Raw genomic sequence first — 25187 nt, 5'->3', positions numbered from 1 at the left:
ATAATCCATATTTCTTTTTAGAATTCATCAATAATATCAAACTGCTATATACTCCTTTATAATTTTGAGAAAGTTCTTATCTCTTCCTACTTTTCTGAGTATTTTTATCATGAAGGATGTTTGATTTTGTCCAATGTCTTTTCAGCATCAATTGAGATGATCATGCGGGATTTTTCCTTCATTCTTTTAAAGTGGCTTATAACACCGATTGATTCTTGTATGTTTAAGCACCGCTGCCTTCATGGAATAAATACCATTGGTCATGGTGTAGAGCACTTTTGTCATACTACTTGATTTGGTTTGTCAGTGTTGTCTTGAGAATTTTTGCATACAAGTTCATAAGAAATAACTGCTCTGTAATATCCTTTCATTGTGCTATCTCTGTCTGGCTTTGGTATAAGATTAACGTGGCCTAATTCAATGAGTTAGAAAGTTTTCCCTCACTTCAATTCGTTGGAAGAGCTTGAGAAGGATCGGGTTAATTCTTCAAATATTTGGTAGAATTCAGCAGTGACACTATTTGATCTTGTACTTTTCTTGGTAGGGAAGATTCTAATTAATAATCCTATCTCTTCTTTTTTCTAGATCTATTCACATTCTCTATTGATTCTTGAATCAGTTTGGTAGTCTCTGTGTTGCTAGGATTTTGTCCATTTAATCTACGTTACCTAATTTGATAACATACAATTGTTTATGGTACCCTCTTATAAACCTTTTTATTTCTGTTATGTGGTAGTATTATCCCTACCTTCTTTTCTGACTTTAGTTACTTGCATCATATCTCTTTTATTCTTTGTCAGTCTGGATATTCTCAATTTTATCGATTTTTCAAAGAACCAAATTTTATTTTCTTTGATATTCTCTATTCTTTTATTCTCTATTTCAGTTGTCTTGGCTCTAATTGTTATATGCCCTCCTTCTGATAGTGTTAGGTTTCATTTTATTTTCTAGTTGCCTGAGGTGTAAGATTAGGTTTATTGATTTTGTGATCTTTCTTTTTTTAAGTGTAAGCATTTAAAGCTACATATATTCCCCTGAGTACTCCCTTTCTGCCTCCCATAAGCTTTTTTTATCCCTCCCCCCAGTCCCCACAGCTTGCTGGTTGTCTGCCCTCTGTGTCCATTTGCTGCGCACTCTTCTGTAATTTTACTTGTCTCCCTTTTTTGTTGTGTCACCTTGCTGAGTTGGTTCTCTGTGGCCACTTGCCAGCTGGGAGGCACTCCGCAGCATGTGAGCGAGCCTGCCTTCACAAGGAGGCCCCAGGATGCAAACCCAGGGCCTCCCATATAATAGACAGGAGCCCGAATGATTGAGCCACAGCTGCTTCCCTCCCATAAGTTTTTGTATGTTGTATTTTTATTTTTAATCTCTATGTATTTTTATAATTTCACTTGAGATTTCTTATTTCATCATTTGTTGTCAAAGAGTGTGTTGTTGAATTTCGATCTATTCCTATACCTATCAGCTTTCCTCCTGTAACTGATGTCTACTGGTATTCCATTTTGACCAGAGAGTATACTTAGTATAATTTCATTCTTTGAAAATTTATCAATAAGTTAAATAAATAAATTTATCAATAAAGACTAACAGTCTATCCTGAAGAATGTTTCTTTTACACTGAGAAGTGTATGCCACTGATGTTGGGCAGAGTGTTCTATATATGTCAGTTCTAATCGGCTTATAGTATTGTTCAAGGCCTCTATTTCTTTGTTGATCCTACATATAGATGTTTTATTCATTAGAGTATTATATTAAAGTCACTAACAGCTGTTGTAGAATTGTCTATTTTCACCTTTAATTCTTTCCATTTTTGCTCCATATATTTTGGGGCTCAGTTATTAGGTGTATGCTTCCTTGGTTACATCTTCCTGCTATAATGAAACTTTTATCAACCTATACTGTCTTTCTTTGTCTATTGGAAACATTTCTGACTTAAAGTCTCTCTTGTTTGACAATAATATAGTCACTTCAGAACTCTTTTGGTTACTGTTTTCATGGAATAGTTTTTTCCATCTTACCATTTCAGTCTCTTTGTGTCTTTGTATTTGATGTGAGTCTCTTGTAGACAGTATTTAGATGGATCATGGTTTTTTCATCCAATCTACCTTTTAATAAGTGAATTTAATGCATTTATATTTAAAGTAATTACAGGAAAGGAGAGGTTTATTTCTGCTATTTTTTGTTTTCTTTATCTTGGATGTTTTTCGTTCCTCAGTTACTCCATTAATATCTTATTAAATTTAGATGATTTTTATAGTGTACCTGTGGAAGATTGTGTACGTATCCCTGGAAAATTTTTTAAAAAAGGATTATAAATCTTAATCCCATTCCAGTGTTTGTGAACACATTGTGAATAGGACCTTTTCATATACTAATTTTTGTTTGATATGGTCAACTGAATCAGATTGGGGCTTAATTCTATTACTGGAGTTCTTGTAAAGAGAAAGCCACAGGGAAGAGCCAACAGAACCTTGAAGAGAAAGATGAGGAAACTGCCATGTGTTGAGAAAGCCAAGGAACCAAAGATTGCCAGCCAGCCCAAATGCTACCATTTCCAGGAGGAATCAGGACATTCATCCTCTAAACCTATGAGACAATAAATTCCCTTTTTTTTTTTATTTAAGCAAATGCATTATGTGTGTTTGCCATAGCAGCCTGGAAACTATGATAATATCCCTTTAATTAATTCTTATTTCCTTTTCTTTATATATTTTTGTTATTTTCTTAGTAGTTACCTTGGGGATTACAATTAACATCTTAAACTTGTTAACAACAAAATCTGAATAATGTCAATTTAGGTTCTGTCATGTACAAGGCATCCACTTATATATTTCTCTGCCCCTACCTATTTACAATTTTATTGTCACAGATTAAATCTTTGTCCACTGTGGGTCCAATAAAATGGCTTTCATTAGTGTTTACACATTTGCCTTTTAAGTCATAAAAAAAGGAGTTACAAATCAAAATTAAACTAAGACCGCCTTTATATTTACCTGTATGATTACATTAACAAATATCTTTTATTTCTTTATGGCTTTGAGTTACTGTTTAGTGTCCTTTTATTTCAGCCTGAAGGGACTCTTTAGCATTCCTTGAGGGGAATGCATTTTGGTAATATACTCCTTCAACATCTGCTTATCTGGAAATGCCTTCACTTCTTCATCCTCAAGGGCTAATATTACCAAGTATAGAATTCCTACTTGACAGATTTTTCTTTCAGGACATCAAGTAGTCTCAATGGTTTCTGATAAGAAATCGGCTGTTAATTTTATTGAGGAAATCTTGTATGTGCTGTATTGCCTTTCTTGCTGCTTTAAAATTACTTGCCCTTGGGTTTTGACAGTTTCAGTACACAATCTCAGTGTGAGATTCCGAGTGTACTGCTTAGAGTCAATGAGCTTCTTGGATGTGTATATTCATGTCTTTCATTCCATTTCAGAAATATTTGATCATTATTTCTTCTTTTATACTCCTTTCTCTCTTGTCCTTCTGATATTCATATGATGCTTATGTTGGTATGCTTGATGGTATCCCACAGAACTGTCAGGCTCTATTCACTTTTCTTCATTCTTTACTTTTTCTGCTCCTTAGTCTCAATAATTTCAATTTTCTTATTTTCAGGTTTACCTATCCTCTGTGACATTCTAAAATTGGCTACTGAACTCCTCAAGTGAGGTTTTTGTTTCAATAATGGCATGTTTCAGCTCCAGAATTTGTTTGGTTGTTTCTTATAGTGTCATTCTCTATATAATTTAGATGATTTCCTAATTTCCTTTACTACTTTGTCCTTGGTTTCATTTAGTTCATTGGATGTATTTAAGACAGTTCATTTAACAACTCTGAAAAATGGTTCCAATGTACAAGTTTCCTTACTAATGGTTTCTTTCAAATTTTTCTCCCTGTGAATGGCTAATACTTTCCTATTTATTTGTATATCTTGTAATTTTTGTTTAAAACTGTACATTCTAAAGTATTGTGCTGTGGTAAATCTTGAAATTGAACATTCCCATTCATCAGAGACTGATGATTTTCTGTTTTTTGAGGGCTAAAGTTGTCAGTTTGAGAATTTTACAAACTATTTTTGCTCCCAAATGGGAAGGGGGAAAAAAGTTGTGTCTTTAAATCTTTTCTATGTCCTTAGGCATCAGGCTGTGGAGTATGAAACAATGGCCACTCTGTGCTGGACCCTGACAATCAAAAATAGTGATCAGCAATTAGATGACACACCCCTGGTTTTTGGAGGAAAATGCCCTGATTGCCCACCCTAGCATGAGTAAGTCACACCAGAGAAGAGGGCTGCCATCCCCACTGCTGCCACATGCTACTACCATGAGGTCAGAGGATGGGAATGCTGGCCTGTACATGGAAGGCAACTCCATTATTATTTACCAAAATCTACCAGCTTCTGTATCCAGCCCTTTTCTACCAGATTCTGTATCCAGCCCTTTTCAGGATGCTGAAAGTGTTCCACTAGACTCCAGAGTTTCAAAATAGTTGATGCAGGCAGTTCCTGCCAGTTCCATAGTTATTTTGGTGGCAGGACTGATGCCTGCAATTTGCTCCTCCACCATCTTAACACAATATTCTCTCCTTCCCTTGTTAAGCTTTCATGTTTCTACCTCTCATTGCGAGAACGCATTTTTACCTCCCCTTCTAGGGTGGCTTCGCTAAGCCACCAAAAATATCAACACAAATTAAATGGATCTTGCATTTGTTCTGAATCCTTTCTCAGAGAATGTTGGTAGGTTGGGTAGTGGTCTATGCAAAAGACAGAATAGGTGCTTCTGTTAGGGACATATTCCCTCCCCCCCAAACTAACTATCAGATTCACTAGTAAAATGATGACTTCTCATCATTAGCCCCTTTCTTTATGGCTGTGTTGACCTGCATGTCCTGAAAATGCTGCTCATGTAGAACCTAGGATTGGATCTGTGCCAAGGCTGACTCTGGCATGGTGCTGAGCAGGTAAGTAGGTCCATACATGATGAGATCCACCCAAATACTGAATCCAATACACATTTTCAAATGGACTCATATCCCTTCTCCCTGTGGGGCTAGTTTCAACTAGACTGAGGACTACTACAATGACAAGAAGATCTCTTCTGATTTCCAGACAGCAATCACTGAAATCATGCAATGTGGGAAGCCAATAACTCTCTGGATCAATTCACCGTTCAATCAGAATCAACTACCAATAAATCAGTCAGTCAGACAAAGCAGATCTACTGAGGCCTTTGTTAGAGCCCACATGGAAGAGGAACAACTCCAGAATTCCTGAGATGAGGCATTTCCTGGACAGGAGTCCCTATCATGCGGAGAGAAATGCCCCTTTCGAGACTGATTCTGTGATCCAACCTCCACCATCCCACAGTCCCTTACCTGGGGAGAAGCCCTGGCTCTCCCATTTCCTCACAGCCCTTTTTTTCAGTCTCTACCCCTGACCCCACATCACAGTCACCAGAGAAGAAAGATTTCATTGGAAATTGGACCCTTCCTTGAGCACACAGCTGTGGGTCTAGATCTTTTCGCCCAGCCTCAGTTCTCTGTCAGCAGGACGCCTATGGGCCTTAGAATATCACAGTTGTTAAATTTGGGGCTTGACTAGATCTGTAAGTCTCAAACCTGGAATCACCTGGTGGGCTCTGAAAACTCCTGATGCAAAGGCCTCGCCAGAGATTATGGAATCGAAGCCCTGCAGCAGGCCCATCTGGCCAGGGAATCTCATGCTCCATCAGGGTTGAGACCTCAGGAGAAGGTCGGTCTGAGCCTCAGGTTAAACCGACTGTAACCTCTGCAGAAATCTTCTTTCTGAGCATCATTGTGATGCAGCTGGTTGAGGGGTGTCTGATATTCTAGTTGGTTTTTAAAGCAGTTTTACTAAGATATATTCACATACCATACGATTCATCCAAAGTGTACAATCAACGGCTTTTTGTATAATTTCAGAACTGTGCATTCATCATCAAAATCAATTTCAGCACATTTCATTACTCTTAAAGGAAAAACCCCCTACCACTTAGCAGTCACCTCTCAATCTCTCTGTCCTTCCCCAGTCATACATAACCTCTAATCTATTATAATTCCATCACCATAAATGATTTTTTTTCCTCTCCCCCACCCAGTTGTCTGCTCTCTGTGTCCATTTGCTGTGTGGTCTTCTGTGTCCACTTATATTCTTGTCAGCGGCACCAGGAATCTGTGTCTCTTTTTGTTGCATCATCTTGCTGTGTCACCTCTCTTTGTGTGCGGTGCCCCTCCTGGGCAGGCTGTGCTTTTTTTGCACTGGGCTGCTCTCCTTATGGGGTGCACTCCATGTGCAGGGGGCTCCCCTACGTGGGGGACACCCCTGCATGGCAAGGCACTCCTTGCGCGCATCAGCACAGCACGTGGGCCCGCTCATCACACAGGTCAGGAGGCCCTGGGTTTGAACCTTGGACATCACATGTGGTAGGCGGACGCTCTATACGTTGAGCCAAATCCGCTTCCCTAAATGAATTTTTAAACAAATCAATTTTATTGATACATATTAATAAAGCAATTTATCCAAAGTGATTATACCATGGTACTTGGTATAATCACATAGTTGTCCATTCATCACTTCAGTCATTATTAAAGCATTTTCATTATTTCAATAATAATAATAATAATAAACAAAAAGCAAACAAGAAAATTCCTCACTTCTCAATCTCTCTGTTTCCCCTGCTATACATGTTATTTCTGGCAATTCTTGCACAATTATTTATTTGTTTATAAAGCAGTTTTACTGAGATATATTCACATACCATATGAACCATAGAAAGTGTATAATCATTGGCTTTTTTTCAGCTGTTAAAAAGTCCTTTATTGTAAAATTGTAAAATAGAAAAATAGATTGAAAGTAATTAAAAATTTTAAAAGAGAGTACAAGGCCAGGTTAGAGTTAATATAATCAATTATAAAAAATAGATAGCATAACAACAAATATTTATAAATATAAATAAAATTTAAATATAATAGAAATTAATTACAACAATTCTAATTTTTATATTACAGCTCTAACTATTGGATATAATAATCTCTAAGAATGAAATAAACTATTGGTTATTTAATTTCCATTTAGGCCATAATTTTTCTAGATAATCAAATTCCTATTTGGGAATTCTTCATATCTTACTGGAAGTGAATTACAGCAGATAACAATTTGCTAACCATGAAATTTTATGAGGCAGAAAAATTCAAAATCTTGTTCAACAGTATGAACAAGAGTATGAGTAAGAAAGGTATATTAGTCAGCCAAAGGGGTGCTGATGCAAAATAACAGAAATCTGTTTACTTTTATAAAAGGGTATTTATTTGGGGTAGGAGCTTACAGATACCAGGCCATAAAGCATGAGTTACTTCCCTCACCAAAGACTGTTGCCATGTGTTGGAGCAAGATGGCTCCCCACGTCTGCAAGGGCTCTGTGGTCCCAGCTTCTTCCAATATCAACTGTAGGCTGAGATAAATCTCATCTCTCTCCCGGGGCTCATTCCTCTCCAGGCTCAGCTGCTCTGTTCTCTCCACAAGGTCAGCTGTAGACTATCAAGTTCATCTCTCTTCCATGCCTCTGCCATGTTTAATGGAGCCTTCTTTCTTTCTTCATGTATCTGTTCTCTATGTGTGTACTTCCCTGGGGCTCCAAAACTCCCACTAACTCCTCTGCCTTGTTGTTTTCTCTGTGAGTTGAGTAGGAACTCAACATCCTACTGACACGGCCTAATCAAAAGCCCTAATCATCATTTAATCAAGTAAGAGTGAAACCTCTGAATCCAATACAATATAATATGCCCAGAAGAACAGACCACTTTATAAACATAATCCAATATCTATTTTTGGAATTCATAAACAATATCAAACTGCTACAGAAGGGTTAAAGAAAAATGGAAGTATGCAAAAATATATCTCTTTGCCAGTCTTCCTCAATTAAAAGCAAGGTTTTTTTTGTATATTAAAAATTACAGTATACTGATCACAGGAACAGTTTGCCAGTTGCACTGAGTAATTATTATTCATGTACTATAATGTTCTTATTTTACATTTATGTGGTCTACTCCAGGTTTTTTTTGGTTACTATTTTCCAGTCTTTCACTTTTTACCTGGTTGTGTCCTTATGTCTGAGGTGGGTCTCCTGTAGACAACATATAGATGGCTCATATTTTTTTATCCATTCTATCAGTCTATGTCTTTTGATTGGGGAGTTCAATCCATTAACAGTCAATGTTATTTCTGTAAAGGCATTACTTACTTCATCAGCTTTGTCCTTTGGCTCTCTGCTGTCATATCCTTCTATTGTCTGTCTTCTTATCCTTTAGTTTACCCTTCCTAATAATCTTCATTTCTAAACACTTCTCCAAATCACTCACCCTAGTTGTTTACCTTTCTGGCTGCAGCACTTCCTTTAGTATTTCTTGCAAATATGGTCATTTGGTAACACATTCTATCAGTTTTTGTTTGTCTGTAAGACTTTGAACTCACCCTCATTTTTGAAGGACAGTTTTGTTGGATACAGAATTCTTGGCCGGCAGTTTTTCTCTTTCAGTGCCTCAAACACATCATAGCACTTTCTTTTCTCCTCCATGGTTTCTGATGAGAGGTCAGCACTTAAGCTTATCAAATGTCCCTTGTATGTGATGCTTTGCTTTTCTCTTGTTCCTTTCAGGATCTTCTCTCTCTGATGTTTAGCATTTTGAATAGTAGGTGCCTCGGGGTAGGTCTATTTGGATTTATTCTGTTTGGGGTGCATTGTCTTTCTTGGATATTGATATTTTGTCCTTCATAAGGGTTGGGAAGATTTTGGTCATTATTTCTTCAAATATTCTTTCTTCCTTTTCCATTCTCCTTTCCTTCAGAGATACCAATAATGCGAATGTTTGTACGTGCTCATTGTCATTCACCTCCCTGAGACTCTGTTCCTTTTTTTTACATTCCTTCTCTTTCTGTTCTCCTGTCTTTTCCAGTTCAGATGTTCTGTCTCAGAAATCATTAGTTCTGTCTTCAAGCAATTCAAATATTATGTGCCTCTAATACATTTTTTATTTCATCCACCATGTGTTTAATTCCCATAAGATCTGTTACTTTTCTTTTCAGGCTTTCAAATTTTTCTTTCTGCTCTCTTAATATTCTTAATATTCTTTATCTCTTTATCATATTTTCTTTAAAATGTTTGAAGTTATTTAGGGGAGTTGTATGATTATCACTGATTAATTGTATTAAACCCTGTATCTCTTCAGGTTATTTGGTTTGTTCTTTTAGCTGGGCCATCTCTTCCTGTTTCCTAGTATGGCTTGTAATTTTTTGCTGATGTCTAGGAATCCGATATTTCGGTGAATTCTCTGGCTAATTCCTCTCACTTGCCTATTGTTTTTTCTTGTTCCCCACAGCTCTTCTTTTATATTTGGCTCAACTTATTCTCAGTCTTTAAAACTGTCCAGCTTAAGTTTTCAGAATTGGGCCAGGGACTCAGTAGTGGGACAGATTTTCTCCTAGGGGTTGGATACAGAGGGCGAGAACAGTTTTTGTCCGTGCAGTTTCCAGACCAGCCAACAGATGTGGTACTCAGAGCACCATTCCATGGAGATGTTTCAGAATTGGCTTTCCTGTGCTCCTGTGCTGAATCTCCAAATCAGAGATTCAAAGCAGACTCTGCTGGCTGAATTCACTGAAGAAAAGCACCCGACCACCCCTCCCTTTTCCCTTGAAACAGCTAACAGGGAGGAAGAGCTCTGTTCCCCGTCAGTCAGCTGCCTTGAGCCAGGAGGTTTACCCGAGCTTAGTATCTTGGAGGTGGGGGAGAGGAGGCCTTCCTGGCCACCACGGGGACATGGTAGTTCAGGTTTGTCATTTCAGCTACTTTGTCTCTCTGTCCCTCACCCTCCTGCGAGCTGTGTAGCACTGTCCTCATCTGCTGACCCCCAGCGCAGCACCTCGGATAGCTTTTGGCTCTTTCTCCATTGTTTTTGTGGGAGCATTCAGGCAGCCTGCAAGTTCATTGCCATCTTCCCACAATCCTCCCATAAATGAATTTTTATTTACACTTTATAGAAATGGAATCAAACCATATGTAGTATTTTGTGTCTTGTTCTTTTCCTTTGCATAGTGTATTTTTTAATTATTGTAATTTTTTATTTTAGAGAACTTGTATGTTTACTGAAAAGTCATGTAAAAAATACAACACTCCCATATACCTCCCTATTGTTGAAACTTGGCATTATTTTGGTAACTTTGTTTCAACTAATGAAAGAATATTAAAATATAGCTGTTCACTACAGTGCATAGTTTATATTAGGTGTATTTTCCCATATACCCTGTCTGAAGTTTTAGGAAGCTCCCAGGTGATACTCAAACTCCTGGAACAAGGTCCTTTCCAAGTTTTATGGTCTAGGTTTTAATTTTTTAAGAGTTTGAAACTTAGAAGAACTGCTTCTAGCCTCAAGGCAAGGCACTTTCAAAGCAACAAGTCCTCAAAACAACAGGAACAGGTTGTCTGGTACACAACACTGACAAGCATGCAACCCTTTTCAAATACAGTATCAAAGTTTCCCATGAAGAGATGACTTACCTAATATTTCAGTCAAGTTTTTCTCTTGCTCCTTCAAATTTGAGGCAAATTCAGTATATTCTAAGGTCTTTTGTGGGGAATAACCTCGGGGAAACAATTCTGAGCTGTGGTTAAATCTTTCACTGGATGTGCATGTATTCCTTTACAAATATATACCATTTGCACTTATGGCATTTTGAGAGCAGCACCATGTAACAGGCCTGCTCTGAGGGAAAGGGCACTGGACTTGGACTTCTACTGCAGCCTTGAGAGCCCTGTCATCTTGGATGGTCAGGTCTATAGGACTTTGTTCTCTCCTTCACAGACTGAGGGAAGGATGCCAACTCACATAAAGATATATATAAGGATGAGGGAATATAAAATGTGCCAACATGACATGTACACTAAAAAGTTCCCTACCATTATTATTCAATATTATTTTGAACTTCAGTAAATGAAGCTGGTTTCAAGAATAGTTAGGCTCATGCCTCTGTTTTTACAGAGAAAGCCAAATGACAAAAATCTCAGTTTTGTTTAAGGCAACACTTGTCCCTTCGTAAGGAATGATGTCAACAAGGAGTGACTTGGACCATTTTAGATATAAGTGGCTTTCTTGTTTTGCAGAAGAAGGAAAAAAGCTATTGCATACTCTGCACTCATCCATCCACTAGGTCTATAATTAGAAGGGAACTCAGAGGACCTGCGTCTGTCCCTACTTGATCTGCTTTTAAGGAAAAGGTATTTCTTATTTTGTCATTAACCCAAAATAGATAAGGACATAACTATAAAAACAAGACCCATAAAGCTCCTAGAAGAAAATGTAGGAAAACATCTCCAAGACCTTGTAGTACGCAGTAAACTTCATATCCAAAGCACTAGCAACAATAACAAAATAGATAATATTTGTTTGTTTAATAAGGTTAATTGTCAAAGTGTGGAAATGAATAGAGTTGAGAGTAACACATTAACTAACACTGGCTGATTTAAAAATGTGATTGTGCCTAAAAGCAGTAGTCCATGGACATAACTGTCAATTTTAAGGAAACTAGAGAATAATCCAGGGTATGTATAACATAGTGATTTTTGTGGCGGATGAAGATTGTGGTTAATAATATAAATATAAGAGAAGTGGATGTGGCTCAAGTGATAGCTTCTGCCTACCATATGGGAGGACCTGGGTTTGATCTCTGTGGCCTTCTGGTGAAAAAGAAGAAGGAAAATTGTGCCCGTGTGGTGAGCCAGTGCCCACAAGTGCCCGTGTGGTGAGCCAGTGCCCCATGCAAGTGAGTCGGCATGATGATGCATCAAAAGAGAGGCAAGGGGAGAGTCAAGGTGAAGCACAGCAGAAACCAGGAACTGAGGTGGCCTAATTGACAGAGAACCTCTCTCCCCATCAGAGGTCTCCAGGATTGAATCCCAGTGAATCCTAGAGGAGACAAAATGAGAAGAGAAGACAGCACAAACAGCAAAAAAAAAAAAAAAAAAAAAAAAAAATACAGCAGGGTTGGAGGAGGGGAGGGGGGAACTAAATAAATCTTTTTTGAAAAATAATATAAATGTAAGAAGGCTCTTTCTTTACAAAACGTTAAGACTATGGTGATACACCGGAAAATTACAACTATGTAACTTATGGACCACAGTTAACAGTAATATTGTAGCATTTTGCAGCAATGGCAAGAAGATATTTTTCAATACTAAGAAACAACAACAGAGAGTTATAAGGGAGTATGTGATTTTTCCTTGTGGAGTAATGAAAACGTTCTAAAATTGACTGAGGTGATGACAGCACAACTCTCTGATGAAAATGAAAGCCCCTGAGTGTACACATTGAATGAACTGTATGAAGTATGGGACTGTATAACACAGGGAATCCTGTGGTAGAAGATGGACTGGAGTTAACAGGACCACATGTGAGAGAATGTTTTCTCCCAAATGATGGCAAATATATAATACTAATACAGGGCATTAATCATTGGTGGGTTGGGGGAAAATGCACCAAAAGTAAGATATTTGCTAGAGTTGATAGTAGTACTTAACAATGCACTTTCATAGATTTTAACAACTGTTTCACAGTAATGCAAGGTGGTGGTGGTAGGGAGATGGAATCAAAGGATATGTGGCTTTACATTCTAAAATATCTTGTCCCTGGAGCCTCGTACAAGGAAATGCATGTTTGTTTTTTAAATTCACTTACCATTTATGTATGTTCATGTATGAATGATATACTTCACTAAAATTTTCTTTAAAAATACATAATGGCAGAGGTAGTTGGCTAAAAAGTCTGTTTACTCATCATCTTTCATTTTAACACAGCACAAATGTCTGTCTTATCCCAATAACTAATTACCCTTTTTAAATTTCCTTTCTAATTTACATATATCTACCCTAAAGCTTTTCCTTGTCATTTTGTGCATTCTGAGGCTCACTTGAATGTTTTTTCCAGAGGCGGTGGCTTATTTCTCTCAGTTTTGGTCTTGAGCACCAGTGGAGAAGTTCCTCCAGGCAAATATAATTACTGAGTTGATGACAGCAGGGTGAGAAGATGGGAGGGGCGTGGGAAGGCCAGCTGCCCTGAGTCCTGACAGTGACCGGCAAGCGCATGCACAAAGAACTACCAAGAGCTGTTGAGCGAGAGTCATTCCATCGGCCAAAGCTGGGGTTACCAGGAACCTGCAAAGTTGGCTCTTGATTTCTGAACCTCCACTAGAGCACGAGAACTTGCCTGACACATGCACATCCAACCATACAGGGATATTTACTGTAGACCATAGACTTCCATAGTCAGTGGACGGCTCTGTAGAGGTTTTGGACATTTCTTTCTTTTGTATTTCAATTTGTTTTTTCCAAAAACATTTATAGATTGGTAAAATGATCAGGAAATACATTTGGTATAATAAACAGGCCTTTAGAAATTATGTGTACTTATAAGTAAAACATATACTTACTTGATTTCATGGTCTTTGTAGTTGACTCAGTTGCTGAGGTTGTCGTTTTACCAGTTGTAGAATTAAATGTAACTTTAGAGGACATGGGCCACAGAAGTCGAGCTAAAGGAAGGAAGTAAAGGCTTGTTAATACCAGCAATGCAGCATTGAGATACTTTCTTCTGTAAGTAACTAGAGCTGACTGTAAATGCAGTGAACAAATGACACCAAATCAAAGGATATGTGACTTTATCTTCTAAAATATTTTGTCCCTGGAAGGGGAGCTTGGCCTACTTGAATTGTTTCTCTGAAAAACTGCAATTACACTAGATTTCCTGCACAGGAAACACTGCCCACTGATGATAGCTGGTTGGAGACTTTGCCTCAGATCTCATGTTGTTTAGGGTCATAATTTTCCTACCCGCTTTTGTTGGCATTCTGGCCCCCTCTCTGAGACTTTCCTCAAGTTGACTCAGAAAAATTGGATGAAGGTTTTGGGGACAGAAATGAAGCATAACAGATTTTTTTTAGCCCAGTAAGCTCTTTATTTAAAAAAATAAATAAATAAAACACCTTTGCTATTTTATCATGGCCACATTTTTAAATATATTAATTTTGCATCCCCTTTGTTTTATATTTTTACTGATATAAATATACGTAACATGAAATATTTTATCCATTTTGAAGTTACAATTCAGTAACATTAAACACATTGACAATGTTGTTTAACTCTCACAAATCTCCATTTCCAGAATATTTTCATTACCCCACTCAGAAACTCTGTATCTGTTAGGTGATAGCTCATCCCCGCCTAAACACCACCTCATTGTATTTCTTGCAGGGAAGGCCTTCTGGTAATGTACTCCTCCAACTTCTGCTTATCTGAAAATGTCTTCATTTCTCCTTCATTCTTGAAGGCTGATACTGCCAGATATAGAATTCCTGCTTGACAGATTTTTCTTTCAGGTTTCAGATTTTTCTTGCCACCCATGTATGCCAATGCCATATTGTCTCAATGGTTTCTGATGAGAAATAAGCTGCTATCTTATTGAGAATCTCTTGTATGTGATGCATTGCTCTCACTTTCTGCTTTAAAATTATCTGCCTTTGGATGTTGACAATTTCAGTTTACAATGTCAGTGTAAGATTCTAAGTGTATCTGCTTAGAGTCAATGAGCTTCTCAAATGTGTATATTCATGTCTTTCATCACATTTCAGAAATATTTGATCATTATTTTTTCTTTTATAATCCTTTCTCTCTCTCATCCTTCTGGATGCATCTGATGTGTATGTTGGTAAACTCAATGGTACCCCACATATCAGTCAAGCTCTATTCACTTTTATTCATTCTTTTCTCTTTTGCTCCTCAGTCTTGATAATTTCAATTGTCTTATTTTTTTTTCTTCAGTGTTGTGTTTTTATTTTTTGTCTTTATTTTTTTTAATGTTACATTAAAAAGTATGAGATCCCCATATACCCCTCTATGCCCCTCACCCCACTCCTTCCATAACAACAACCTCCTACATCATCATGGGACATTCATTGCACTTGGTGAATAAATCTCTGAGCATTGCTGCACCACAGTCTACCTATCCTCTGCTGCATTCTGAAATTGGCTGTTGAACTCCTCAAGTGAGATTTTTGTTTCAATTATTGTACTTTTCAGCTCTAGAACTTCTTTGGTTGTTTCTTATAATATCTACCTCTTTATATTATTTAGACAATATTTTCCTAATATCCTTTACTGTTTTGTACATGGTTTCATTTAGCTCATTGTACATACTTAAGATAGGTCATTTAACAACTTTGAAGAATAGTTTCAATATATGGGTTTCCTCAGGGATAGTTTCTTTCATCTTTTTATCCTGTGAATGGCTCATACTTTCCTGTTTATTTGTGTATCTTGTGATTTTTGTTTAAAACTGTGCATTCTGAGTATTATGCTGTGGTAAATCTTGAAATTTAACACACCCACTCATCAGAGACTGATGATTTTCTGTTTGTTGAGGACTAACCTTGTCAGTTGGTGAATTTTATAAATGATTTTTGCTCCCAAATTGGAAGGGGAAAAAAGTTATTGCCTCTTTAAATCTCTTCCATGTCTTTAGGCATAAGGCTATGGAGCATGAAACAATGGCCACTCTCTGTGCTGGTCCCCTGACAATCAAAAGCATAACTATCCCAGAGTCCACAAGATGGAGGAATAGAGTATGGATTAGAGTGAACTTACTGGTGTTCTGCTGGGGAACTATTGTAATTAGCAAGGGAAGAAATTGTAATACTGATATGGAGAAAGTGGCCACAAATGCTGCTGAGTGTAGGGAGAGGGAAGAAGAGATATGATGTGGGGGCATTTTCAGGATTTGGAGTTGTGTGGGTGGTACTGCAGGGACAGATGCTGGACACTGTGTGTCTTGCCATGGCCCACTGGGTGGACTGGGGGAGAGTGTAGACTACAATGTAGACCACTGTCCATGTGGTGCAGCAGTGCTCCAAAATATATTCACCAGGTGCAGTGAATGTGCCACGATGATGGAAGAGGTTGTTGATGTGGGAGGAGTGGGGTGGGGGAGTGGAGGGCATTTGGGGACCTCATTTTTTTTTATGTAATATTTAAAAGAAAAGAAAAAAAAGCAGTGATCAGCAATTAGACAACACTCCCTTGGTTTTTGGAGGAAAATGTCCTTATTGCCCACCCTAGCACAAGTAAGCCACATCAGAGAAGAGAGCTGCCATCCCCATGGCTGCCACAGATTGCTACGATGCAGTCAGGGGATGGGAATGCTGGCCTGCACATGGAAGACAAATTCATCATTATTCACCAAAATCTACCAGGCTCTGTATCCAGCCCTTTCAGGATGCTGAAAGTGTTCCACTAAATTCCAGAGTTTCAAAATAGTTTGATTCAGGTAGTTCCTGCCATTTCCATAAGTTGTTTTGGTAGCAGGACTGATTCCTGCAATTTGCTACTTTTCCATCCTAAAACAATATTCTCTCCTTCCCTCGGAAAGCTTTCATGCTTCTACCTCTCATTGAGAGAGAGCAGTTTTACTTCCCTTTCTAGGTTGGCTTTGCTAAGCCACATAAAGATATCAATACAAATTAGATTGATTTTGCATTTGTTTTGAATCCTTTCTCAGAGAATGTTGGTAGGTTGGTGAGTGGTCTATGCAAAAGATGACATAGGTTCTTTTGTTAGGGACATATCCCCCCTGCCAAATTATCAGATTCACTAGTAAAATGATGACTTCTCATCATTAGCCCCTTTCTTTCTGAATGTGTTGACCTACAGGTCCTGAAAATGCTGCTCAAGTAGAACCTAGGAATCTACTGTTCACTTAACAGTGTGAAGGCTGACTCTGGCATGGTGCTGAGCAGGTAAGCAAATCCACACATGATGAGATCCTCCCAAATACTGAGTCCAATACACATTTTCAAATGGTCACATATCCCTTCTCCCTGTGAGGCTGGTTTCAAAGAGATTGAGGACTACTACAATGACAAGAAGAACTCTTCTGATTTCCAGACAGCAATCACTGAAATCATGCAATGTGGGAAGCCAATAACTCTCTGGATCAATTCACCATTCAATCAGAGTCAACAATCAATAAATCAGCCAGGGAAGCAGATTTGGCTCAACTGATAGAGTGTCTGCCTACCACATATGACGTCTAGGGTTCAAACCCAGGGCCTCCTGACCCATGTGGTGAGCTGGCCCACGCGCAGTGCTGACATGCGCAAGGAATGACATGCCATGCAGGGGTGTCCCCTGTGTAGGGGAGCCCCACGCACAAGGAGTGCACCCTGCAAGGAGAGCTGCCCTGTGTGAAAAAAAAAAAAAAGCACAGCCTGCCCAGGAGTGGCACCACACACATGGAGAGCTGATGCAGCAAGATGATGCAATTTTGTAAGTTCGCAATCTTTACTATACACTTATTGTTTATGTGTGTTCATGTATGAATGATATACTTCATTAAAATATATATATAAATGTATAAAAGTATTATTAAAAAAAAAAAGAAAGACACAGATTCCCAGTGCTGCTGACAAGAATGCGAGTAGACACAGAAGAACACACAGCGAATGGACACAGAAAGCAGACAACAGGGGAAAAGGGAGAAAAATAATTTTTTTTTTTAATTTTAAAAATAAATAAATAAATCAGTCAGTCAGTCAGTCAGTCAGACTAGTGCCCTCACAGTGCCAAGGCTGACTCTGGGGTGGCCTGTGCAGGTTAGCGGGTCCTCAGGAGATGGGAGGCTCTGAACCCTGAACCAGACACACATCTTCAGGTGCACTCATGTCCTTCTCCTCATGGGGAGCTGGTTTCAGGTATTGGGGTCACCCACAAGGACAAAAACAAGAACAAGTCCTCTGATTCTAGACACCAAACCCTGAAAGCCTCCGGAGTGGATCTGCAGGATCATGTGGATCAACTCATTCTTCAAATCATGGTTTTCTATCAGTCTGTCAGGGTACCAGTCAGTCAGTCCGTCCAAGCAGATTTACTGAGGTCTCTTTTACAGCATACATGGAGGAGGGGCAAACCCAGAATTCCTGAGAGGAGTAGCTCCTGGGAAATGGTCAATGTCCTGTGGAGAGAGATGCCCCCTTTCCAAGCAAGAATTGGCAGACCTCGCTCTGGGATTCCAACCTCTCCCATCAACAGCTCCTGACTCAGAGAGGCATCAGAGCTCACACGTCCTGAGGCCCTTTCCCAGGCCAAAGGCCATCCTTGTCTCTACCCCACATGCCCCATCGCATGTACCAAAGGGAAGAGATTTCATGGAATCTGGACCCTTTCTTGAACACACAGCTGTGGGGCTGGACCTTTCCTCTCAGGCTCAGCTCTCTGCTGAAGAGGACTTCCCTGGGCCTCAGATCTTCTCAAATGTGACTTGAAGGACCTAGAGTAGACCAGAGAGCCCCACCCTGGCATCACCGGGAGGACTTATACCCATGCAAAGGCCTCACCACAGACCATGGAATTTGATCACTTGGGCAGGACCAGGTGCCTGTTTCTGGTATCTCCCCAAGGATGTCTCCTGTTCCTTTAGGGCTGAGACCCTGAGAGAAGGTGGGTGCAAGCCTCACCATCTCCAATGTGCACAGAAATCTCCTGGCACCTTGGTGAAGCAGACAGGACTTGGCCACTGGGGTCCTGATGCTGTGCAGCTTAATGAGCTCCCAGTGATGCTGTGCTGCTGGGCATGGACCATGCTTTGAGGACAAGGTCCTGTGAAGTTTCAAGTGATTATATTTCATGTGTCTCATTTCCTCGGAAGTGGACAGTAGATTCTCCCCTCAAGCAAAGCACTTTCCATCCCCTCAAAGCAAAGAACAGGTTAACTGGGAGGAAACCATGGACAATTCTATTCAAATAAACCATAAATGTTTCACTGAGGAAGCTACGTACTAAAGGAAGCTACTTACTAAATAATTTAGCCATGAAGTCCACTGGCTTAACTGAACTTGATTCAAATTCAGTATTTTCCAACATCTTTGGCTGAGGATAACCTATGAGAAAATAAACATTTGCTGGGGTTAAATCCTTCATTGACTCTTTCAGTTGTTACCATTTGCCTGGCATTTGAGAGCAGCAGCATGCTATAGGCCTGCACTGAGCAACTGGGCACTGGATGTGGAGTTCCACTCCAAACCCAAAGCCCCGAGGCTGTGGCCTGTGCAGTGCTGTGGGATGTGGTTATCTCACCTGGGGCCTGGTGGGAAAGACGGCTATGTGTGAGGAAGAGGGGAGAGGCTATTCCTTGACATGATGTGGAAACCGAAAATGGCCCACCCTTACGACTCACTGATACCACAAATTACGAACTGCAATAAATGATGCTGGTTCAAGGAGGCTATGTTACTGTTCAATCTGGATAAGCAGAGGAAGGTAGACACACATTTCTGTTTTTTCCCCAAAGTAAAATTATCCCTTCATTCAGGAATTGCCCCAACAATGAGTCCTGCCCACGTCGGAAATACGTGGCTTTCTTGTGGTGCAGAAGAGGGAGAATGGCACCTATACCCTGCCCTCACACACTCTGGGTTCCATTTGGGTGGGGCTCAGGGGTCCTGTAACTATCACTACTCAATCTGTTTGTTAAGCAAGAGGAATTTCTGATTTGTCATTTACTGTAGTCAAAATAAGGTTGCCGGGGGAAGGTGGGAGTCCTGGAGCTCTCAGAGGACTGTGGACTGATGATTAGACCTGTGTTGTCCCTCAACAGCACACAGGCTGTTCTAAGTGACTTTACAACCTGTGGAGTATGTGCACTGTATTTTCAGGCTCCTCTTGAAGGTTGTGATGGTGTCAGTGTTCTGACCCAGTATCCTGATGCAAGTTCAAGGCCAGACCTTTACTCTAGCCCCCAGGGCAGTGGACAAACCGACCAGAGTGGAGAAACCTATCCCCAATGAATGGGTTGGCAGGGCCACAGAACCCCCCATCCTGGGTGTCACAAAGCATTCAGGAAATGTCTACAAGAACGTGACTTACACAAAACCCACGACAAAGCTGATATTTACATGGTTTACTGACAGTCCACCTGCACAGCATTGAGTGTCTGTGCTCATGATGACCCTATGCTATGCAAATATTGAACGATTTCAGGTACGACTACTTTGATCCAATAGACAACAAAATTTGCACTGTTCTGTTTCTGGGACATTAGTGAATCATGAGAAATAGTCTTAATGACACATGCACTTTGCCAAAAATACATTTGTCATACTATGTCATCAAGTGAGCATGATCAAACATGGTGCAGGACAAAGGCGTTCTGGGGATTGAATCTCAGTTCACGTAAAGCATGCTCTAGTCCTACCTAACCTCCAGTCCTGTGGGGTGTGAACTCATTTAAAATCAGATCTTGGACTATCCCATTAAAACGAGGCCAAAGAGAATCAGAGTGGTCCTTAATCCAGTATGGTGAGTCCTTGGAAGGAGAGGAATTTGGACATGGAAGGAGAAGCACAAGACAGAGATTAATGGAGCTGCTGGAGCTGAGACAGCTTAGAAGTGACTGCCAAAACAATAATAAAGCACTAAAATAAAAAATAAAGAACAACAACAACAAAAAAAAGAGTGACTGTCAGCCAGCGCCAGCAGAATACTAAGACGTGGGAGCAGCAGGACTGGCCAATACCATGAGTTTGGACTTCTAGCCCCACAACTCTGAGAAAAAAAGTGCTGTTATCTATGCCAAATGTTTGTGGTATTTATTAGAGCAGCCCTGTCAAACTCAGATAGCAATCAAGACTGTGCAGTCAGTACCGAGTTTTATCTCATTTATGCGGTATATAAAACGCATCAGCAATGCCCATTTGTTTAAGATTTGTTTACCCATAGTCTTAAAATTTTAACATGGCACAAATGCCTGCCTCATCCTGAGAGCTAATTACCCTTTTCCAATTTTCTTTCTAAAGCACACATAGTCCACATTTAATAAGCATTCCCCTGTATTTTGGTACACATGGGTTTAAATCTGCTGGTTTTATGCATATGCGGTCAGCTTCTTCCTCTCTGCCTTTGAGCAACAGTGCAAAACAACAAGTCTGCTCTGCTTCTCTGTGCAAATATTTTCAGGGGCTGATGCCACAGGGCAGGGTGTTGGGGAGGTTAGGGTCATGGGAAGGGCTGCCCTTGACTGAGTCTGGCCAGTGACCAGGACATGCATATTGAAATAACAAGTGCCATTGACTGGAAAGTCATTATTTTGGCTAGGGCTTGTCTTACCAGGAACGATGAACCACACTTACAAAGCCGGGTCTTGTCCTCTGAACCCTTTCAGAAGCTGAGGACCTGCCTGACACACGCACCTCAGGGATCACTCCGATTCCAGGGATAGTTATGCTTTAGACCCTAGATTTTCATGGTCAATGGAAGCTCTACAGAGGACTGTGACAATTCTTTAACATCTCGATTTGCCATTGCCCCAGAAGGCTAAAGAACGCTAAAGGGATGGGGCAGAACATTTAATACAGTAAATAGGCCTTCAAAAATATTTGTGCTTAGAAGTTTAAAAAGATATACTTGCTTGGATTCATGGCATTCTTTGTAGTTGACTTGGCTGCTGTACTTGACCCATCCATTATAAGATTGTGTGGAACTTTGGAGACCACTTGCTGTAAGATTTCATCTCAAGTAAAGTAAACAAAGACATTGTTAATACCGGCAATGACGGATTGGCCTACTTACTCTGTAAATACCAAGAGCAGTCTACAAATACATTGAATAAATGACACAAACTCCATGGATGTTTGACTTTCTGTTCTAAAACATCTTGTTTCGGGAAGGGGAGCCCCACCTACCCATATCATTTCTGAAAAACATTGTGATTGCACTAGATGTTCTAGAGAGATAAACTTCCCAATAAAAAATATACATCTCCAAACTTTGGTCCAAATCTTTTGATGTTTACAGTCATAATTTCCTTTCCCACTTGTTGTGGTTCACACTCCTCTCGGAGAACTTCCCCAAGCTGAAGCAACAAAATTGGATGAAAGTTTGGGAGTAGAAAAGTAGAACAGATTTTATGAGTCTGGATATTTTTTGTTTATAAAGACCATTGCTAATTACTTATTGTTGCACTTTTAAACTATATATTACTTTGGAATACCTTTTTTCGTTTTTATTGTACATATACAAAACATGAAATCAGTTTAATCCTTCTTAAGGTACAGTTCAATGACATACTTACTTGGACAGTGTTGTGTAACATTCACCATTATCTATTTCCAGAACAATTTCATCATCCTAAACAAAAACTCTGACCCATTAAGGATCAACTCCCCAAAACCACCATTTCCAGCCCCGTGTCACTATTCTGCTCTTCCCCTCTGAACTGCCTCTTCCAGATTCTTCATATAAGAGGAATCACACGTTATTTGTCCTTTCAATGGCTTTTTCGCTTACATAAGGTTTTCCAGTTTCATCCATCCATGTCGAAGCTTATATTAGAATTCATTCCACTTTATGACTGAACAATACTCCATTGTATGTATATTCACTCTATTGTATGTATATTTGGTTTATCCATTAATTTGTTGAGGGACACGTGGGCTGTTTCCATCTGTATTAGTTAATCAAAGGGATGCTGATGCAAAATACCAGAAATCTGTTGGTTTTATAAAGGGTATTTATTTGGGGCAGAAGCTTACAGTTACCAGGTCATAAAGCATAAGTTACGTCCCTCACCAACATGTTTCCACGTGTTGGAGCAAGATGGCTGCCGACATTCTGCCTTCCTCTTCCTCTTAAGGCTCTGTGGTCCCAGCTTCTTCCAATATCAGCTGCAGGCTGGATAAGTCTCATCTGTCTTCCAGGGTTTGGTTCTCTCTGGGCTCAGCTGCTCTGCTATCTTCACAAGGCCAGCTGTGAACTCTCAGGTGAATAGCTCGTCTCTCTTCCCAGGCCTCTGCCGTGTCTGTGGAGCCATCTCTATTCCTCTGTGTTCTTCTCCTCCATGTTTACTTTCCAGGGATCCATTTCAAAACTCCAAACTCTGTTCTCTTCCATGTCTTTTTTCTGTGAGTCTCCGCCCACCAAGGAGTCAGGGATGCAACATCCTACTGAAGTGGCCCAATCAAAGTCTTAATCATTTAATCAAGTAAAAGTGAAACCTCTGACTCCAACATAATCTAATATGCCCAGAGGAATAGACCAATTTACAAACATAATCCAATATCTATTTTTGGAATTCATAAACAATACCAAACTGCTACACCATCCTTTTGCTATTATAAATAATGCTTCTGGGAACATTGTATATAGGTATGTGTTTGAGTCCCTGATTCAATTCCTTTGGTTATATATATTAGTGGCATTACCAGGTCATATGGTAATTCTATGTTTAACTTCCAGTACAACGTTGAATAACAGTGACAACAGTGGACATTCTTTATCTTATTCCTAAAAATAGAAAGCTTTCATTCTTTCACCATCGACTATTATGTTAGTGTGGAATTTTTAAAAACGCACTTTATCATGTTGAGAAAATTCTCTTCTACTACTTTTCTGAGAGTTTTTATCATGAGAGGATGTTGGAGTTTGTCAAACACCTTTTCAACATTAACTGAGATGATGACGTAGTTTTGTCCTTCATCCTATTAGAGTAGTATATTACACTGATTGATTTTCATATGTTAAATCACCTTTCCAATCTAGGAATAAATCTTCCTTGTTCATGGCCTACAACCATTTTAATATACTGTTATTTTCAATTTTCCAGTATATTTTGCTGAGGATTTGTATCTAAATTCATATGGGATATTGCTCTGTAATTTTGTTTTTGTGTGCTGTCTTTTTCTGGCTTTGGTTTCAGGATAATTCTGACCTCATAGAATGAGTTATGAAGTTTTTCCTCCTCTTCAATTCTTTAGAAGAATTTGAGAAGGAGCAGTGTTAATTCTTCAAATATTTGGCAGAATTCAGTAGTGAAAGAATGCTTTTGTAGGGAGGTTTTTGATTGCTGATTGAATCTCTTTACATATTTGTTTATTCAGATTTCTATTTCTTCCTGGGTCCCTTTAGGGAATTTATTTGTTTCTAGGAATTTCTTCATGTAGGTTATATAATTAGTTGGCATATGACTGTTCATGTAATCCTTTTTATCCCTACTTTCATATCTGATTTTAGTCATTTGAGTCTTCACTCTTTTTTCTTTTTCAGTGGATTAAAAGTTTTCTCAATTTTATTGATTTTTCAAACAATCAACTTTTGTGTTCATTAATATTCTCTATTGTTTTTCTATTCTCTTTTTTATTCATCTTGACTCTAATCTTTCCTCTTCCCTCTTTCTGGTATCTTTTGGATTTAGTTTGCTTTTCTTCTTCTGGTTCCTCTTAGGTATGAAGTTAGGTTATTGATTTGGGATCTTCTTTTTTTAATATAAGCATTTAGAGCTATAAATTACCCTCTGAGAACTGCATTCACTGCACCCATAACTTTTGATATGTTGTAGTTTCCTTTTCATTTGTCACAAATATTTTCTAATTTCCCTTGAGATGTCTTCTTTGACCCCTTGGTAATTGAAGGGTGGTTTATTTTATTTCCACATACTTGTGGATTTTCCAGTTTTCCTTCTGCTTTGATTCTAGCTTCATTCCATTGTGGTCAGAGAAGAAACTTTTATAAGTTTCTGTCTTGTCCTACCATATGATCTATGCTGGGGAATGTTTCTTATGTACTTTAGAAGAATGTGTATTCTATATATGTCTGTCAGTTCTATTTCAGTTTTCTATTTCCTTGTTAATCTTATTCTAGATGTTCTATCCATTAACTGAAGTGGTGTACTGATGTCCCCAACAGCTCCTAACCAAGAGAGATGCAACAGCACTCACATTTCCTTGCCACTCTTTCTCAGACCAAAGACAATCATTCATCTCTACTCCTGACCCCACATTACAGGCAACAGAGAGGACAAATTTTCATGGAATTTGGACAGCTTCCTTGAACACACAGCTATGGGGCTGGACCTTACTTCTCAGTCTCACCTCTACACTACGAGGACTTCCTTGAGTTTCAGTCTTCTTAAATGGTAAAAGGGGTTGGACTTGATTAGTGCTTCCCAACCCTGGAATCACCTGGAGTGCTTTTAAAACTACTGATGCAAAGACTTACTGCAGACCGGGAATCTGATACAAGTATAGTACCAAAGTGGCTGTTCTAATCTCCCCCAAGGGATTCTGACGTGGAATTAGG

The 25187-nt window shown here is 39.2% G+C and overlaps 1 protein-coding gene and 1 long non-coding RNA gene across 2 annotated transcripts in view; both read right to left on the bottom strand.

The window, feature by feature from the left end:
* LOC131273848 (uncharacterized) overlaps positions 1–18997 on the bottom strand; it is a 30403-nt gene extending 11406 nt beyond the window's left edge. The window contains exons 1-2 of the long non-coding RNA XR_009181016.1: positions 18914–18997; positions 13502–13603 (exon numbers count right to left, since the gene is read on the bottom strand). This is a non-coding gene — a long non-coding RNA (uncharacterized lncRNA). The remainder of the gene's footprint in view (positions 1–13501; positions 13604–18913) is intronic.
* A 2499-nt stretch (positions 18998–21496) lies between these two features.
* The window catches only part of LOC139436808 (uncharacterized), a 48616-nt gene continuing 44925 nt past the window's right edge, over positions 21497–25187 (bottom strand). The window contains exon 7 of the mRNA XM_071208974.1: positions 21497–21624. Coding sequence (XP_071065075.1) covers positions 21497–21624 — 128 coding nt within the window. The remainder of the gene's footprint in view (positions 21625–25187) is intronic.

Source organism: Dasypus novemcinctus, chromosome 17 (assembly GCF_030445035.2).
Source record: "Dasypus novemcinctus isolate mDasNov1 chromosome 17, mDasNov1.1.hap2, whole genome shotgun sequence".
Lineage (NCBI taxonomy): Eukaryota > Metazoa > Chordata > Mammalia > Cingulata > Dasypodidae > Dasypus > Dasypus novemcinctus.
Note: the sequence above shows the minus strand (reverse complement) of the source record. Positions and strands in the feature narration are given on the sequence as shown.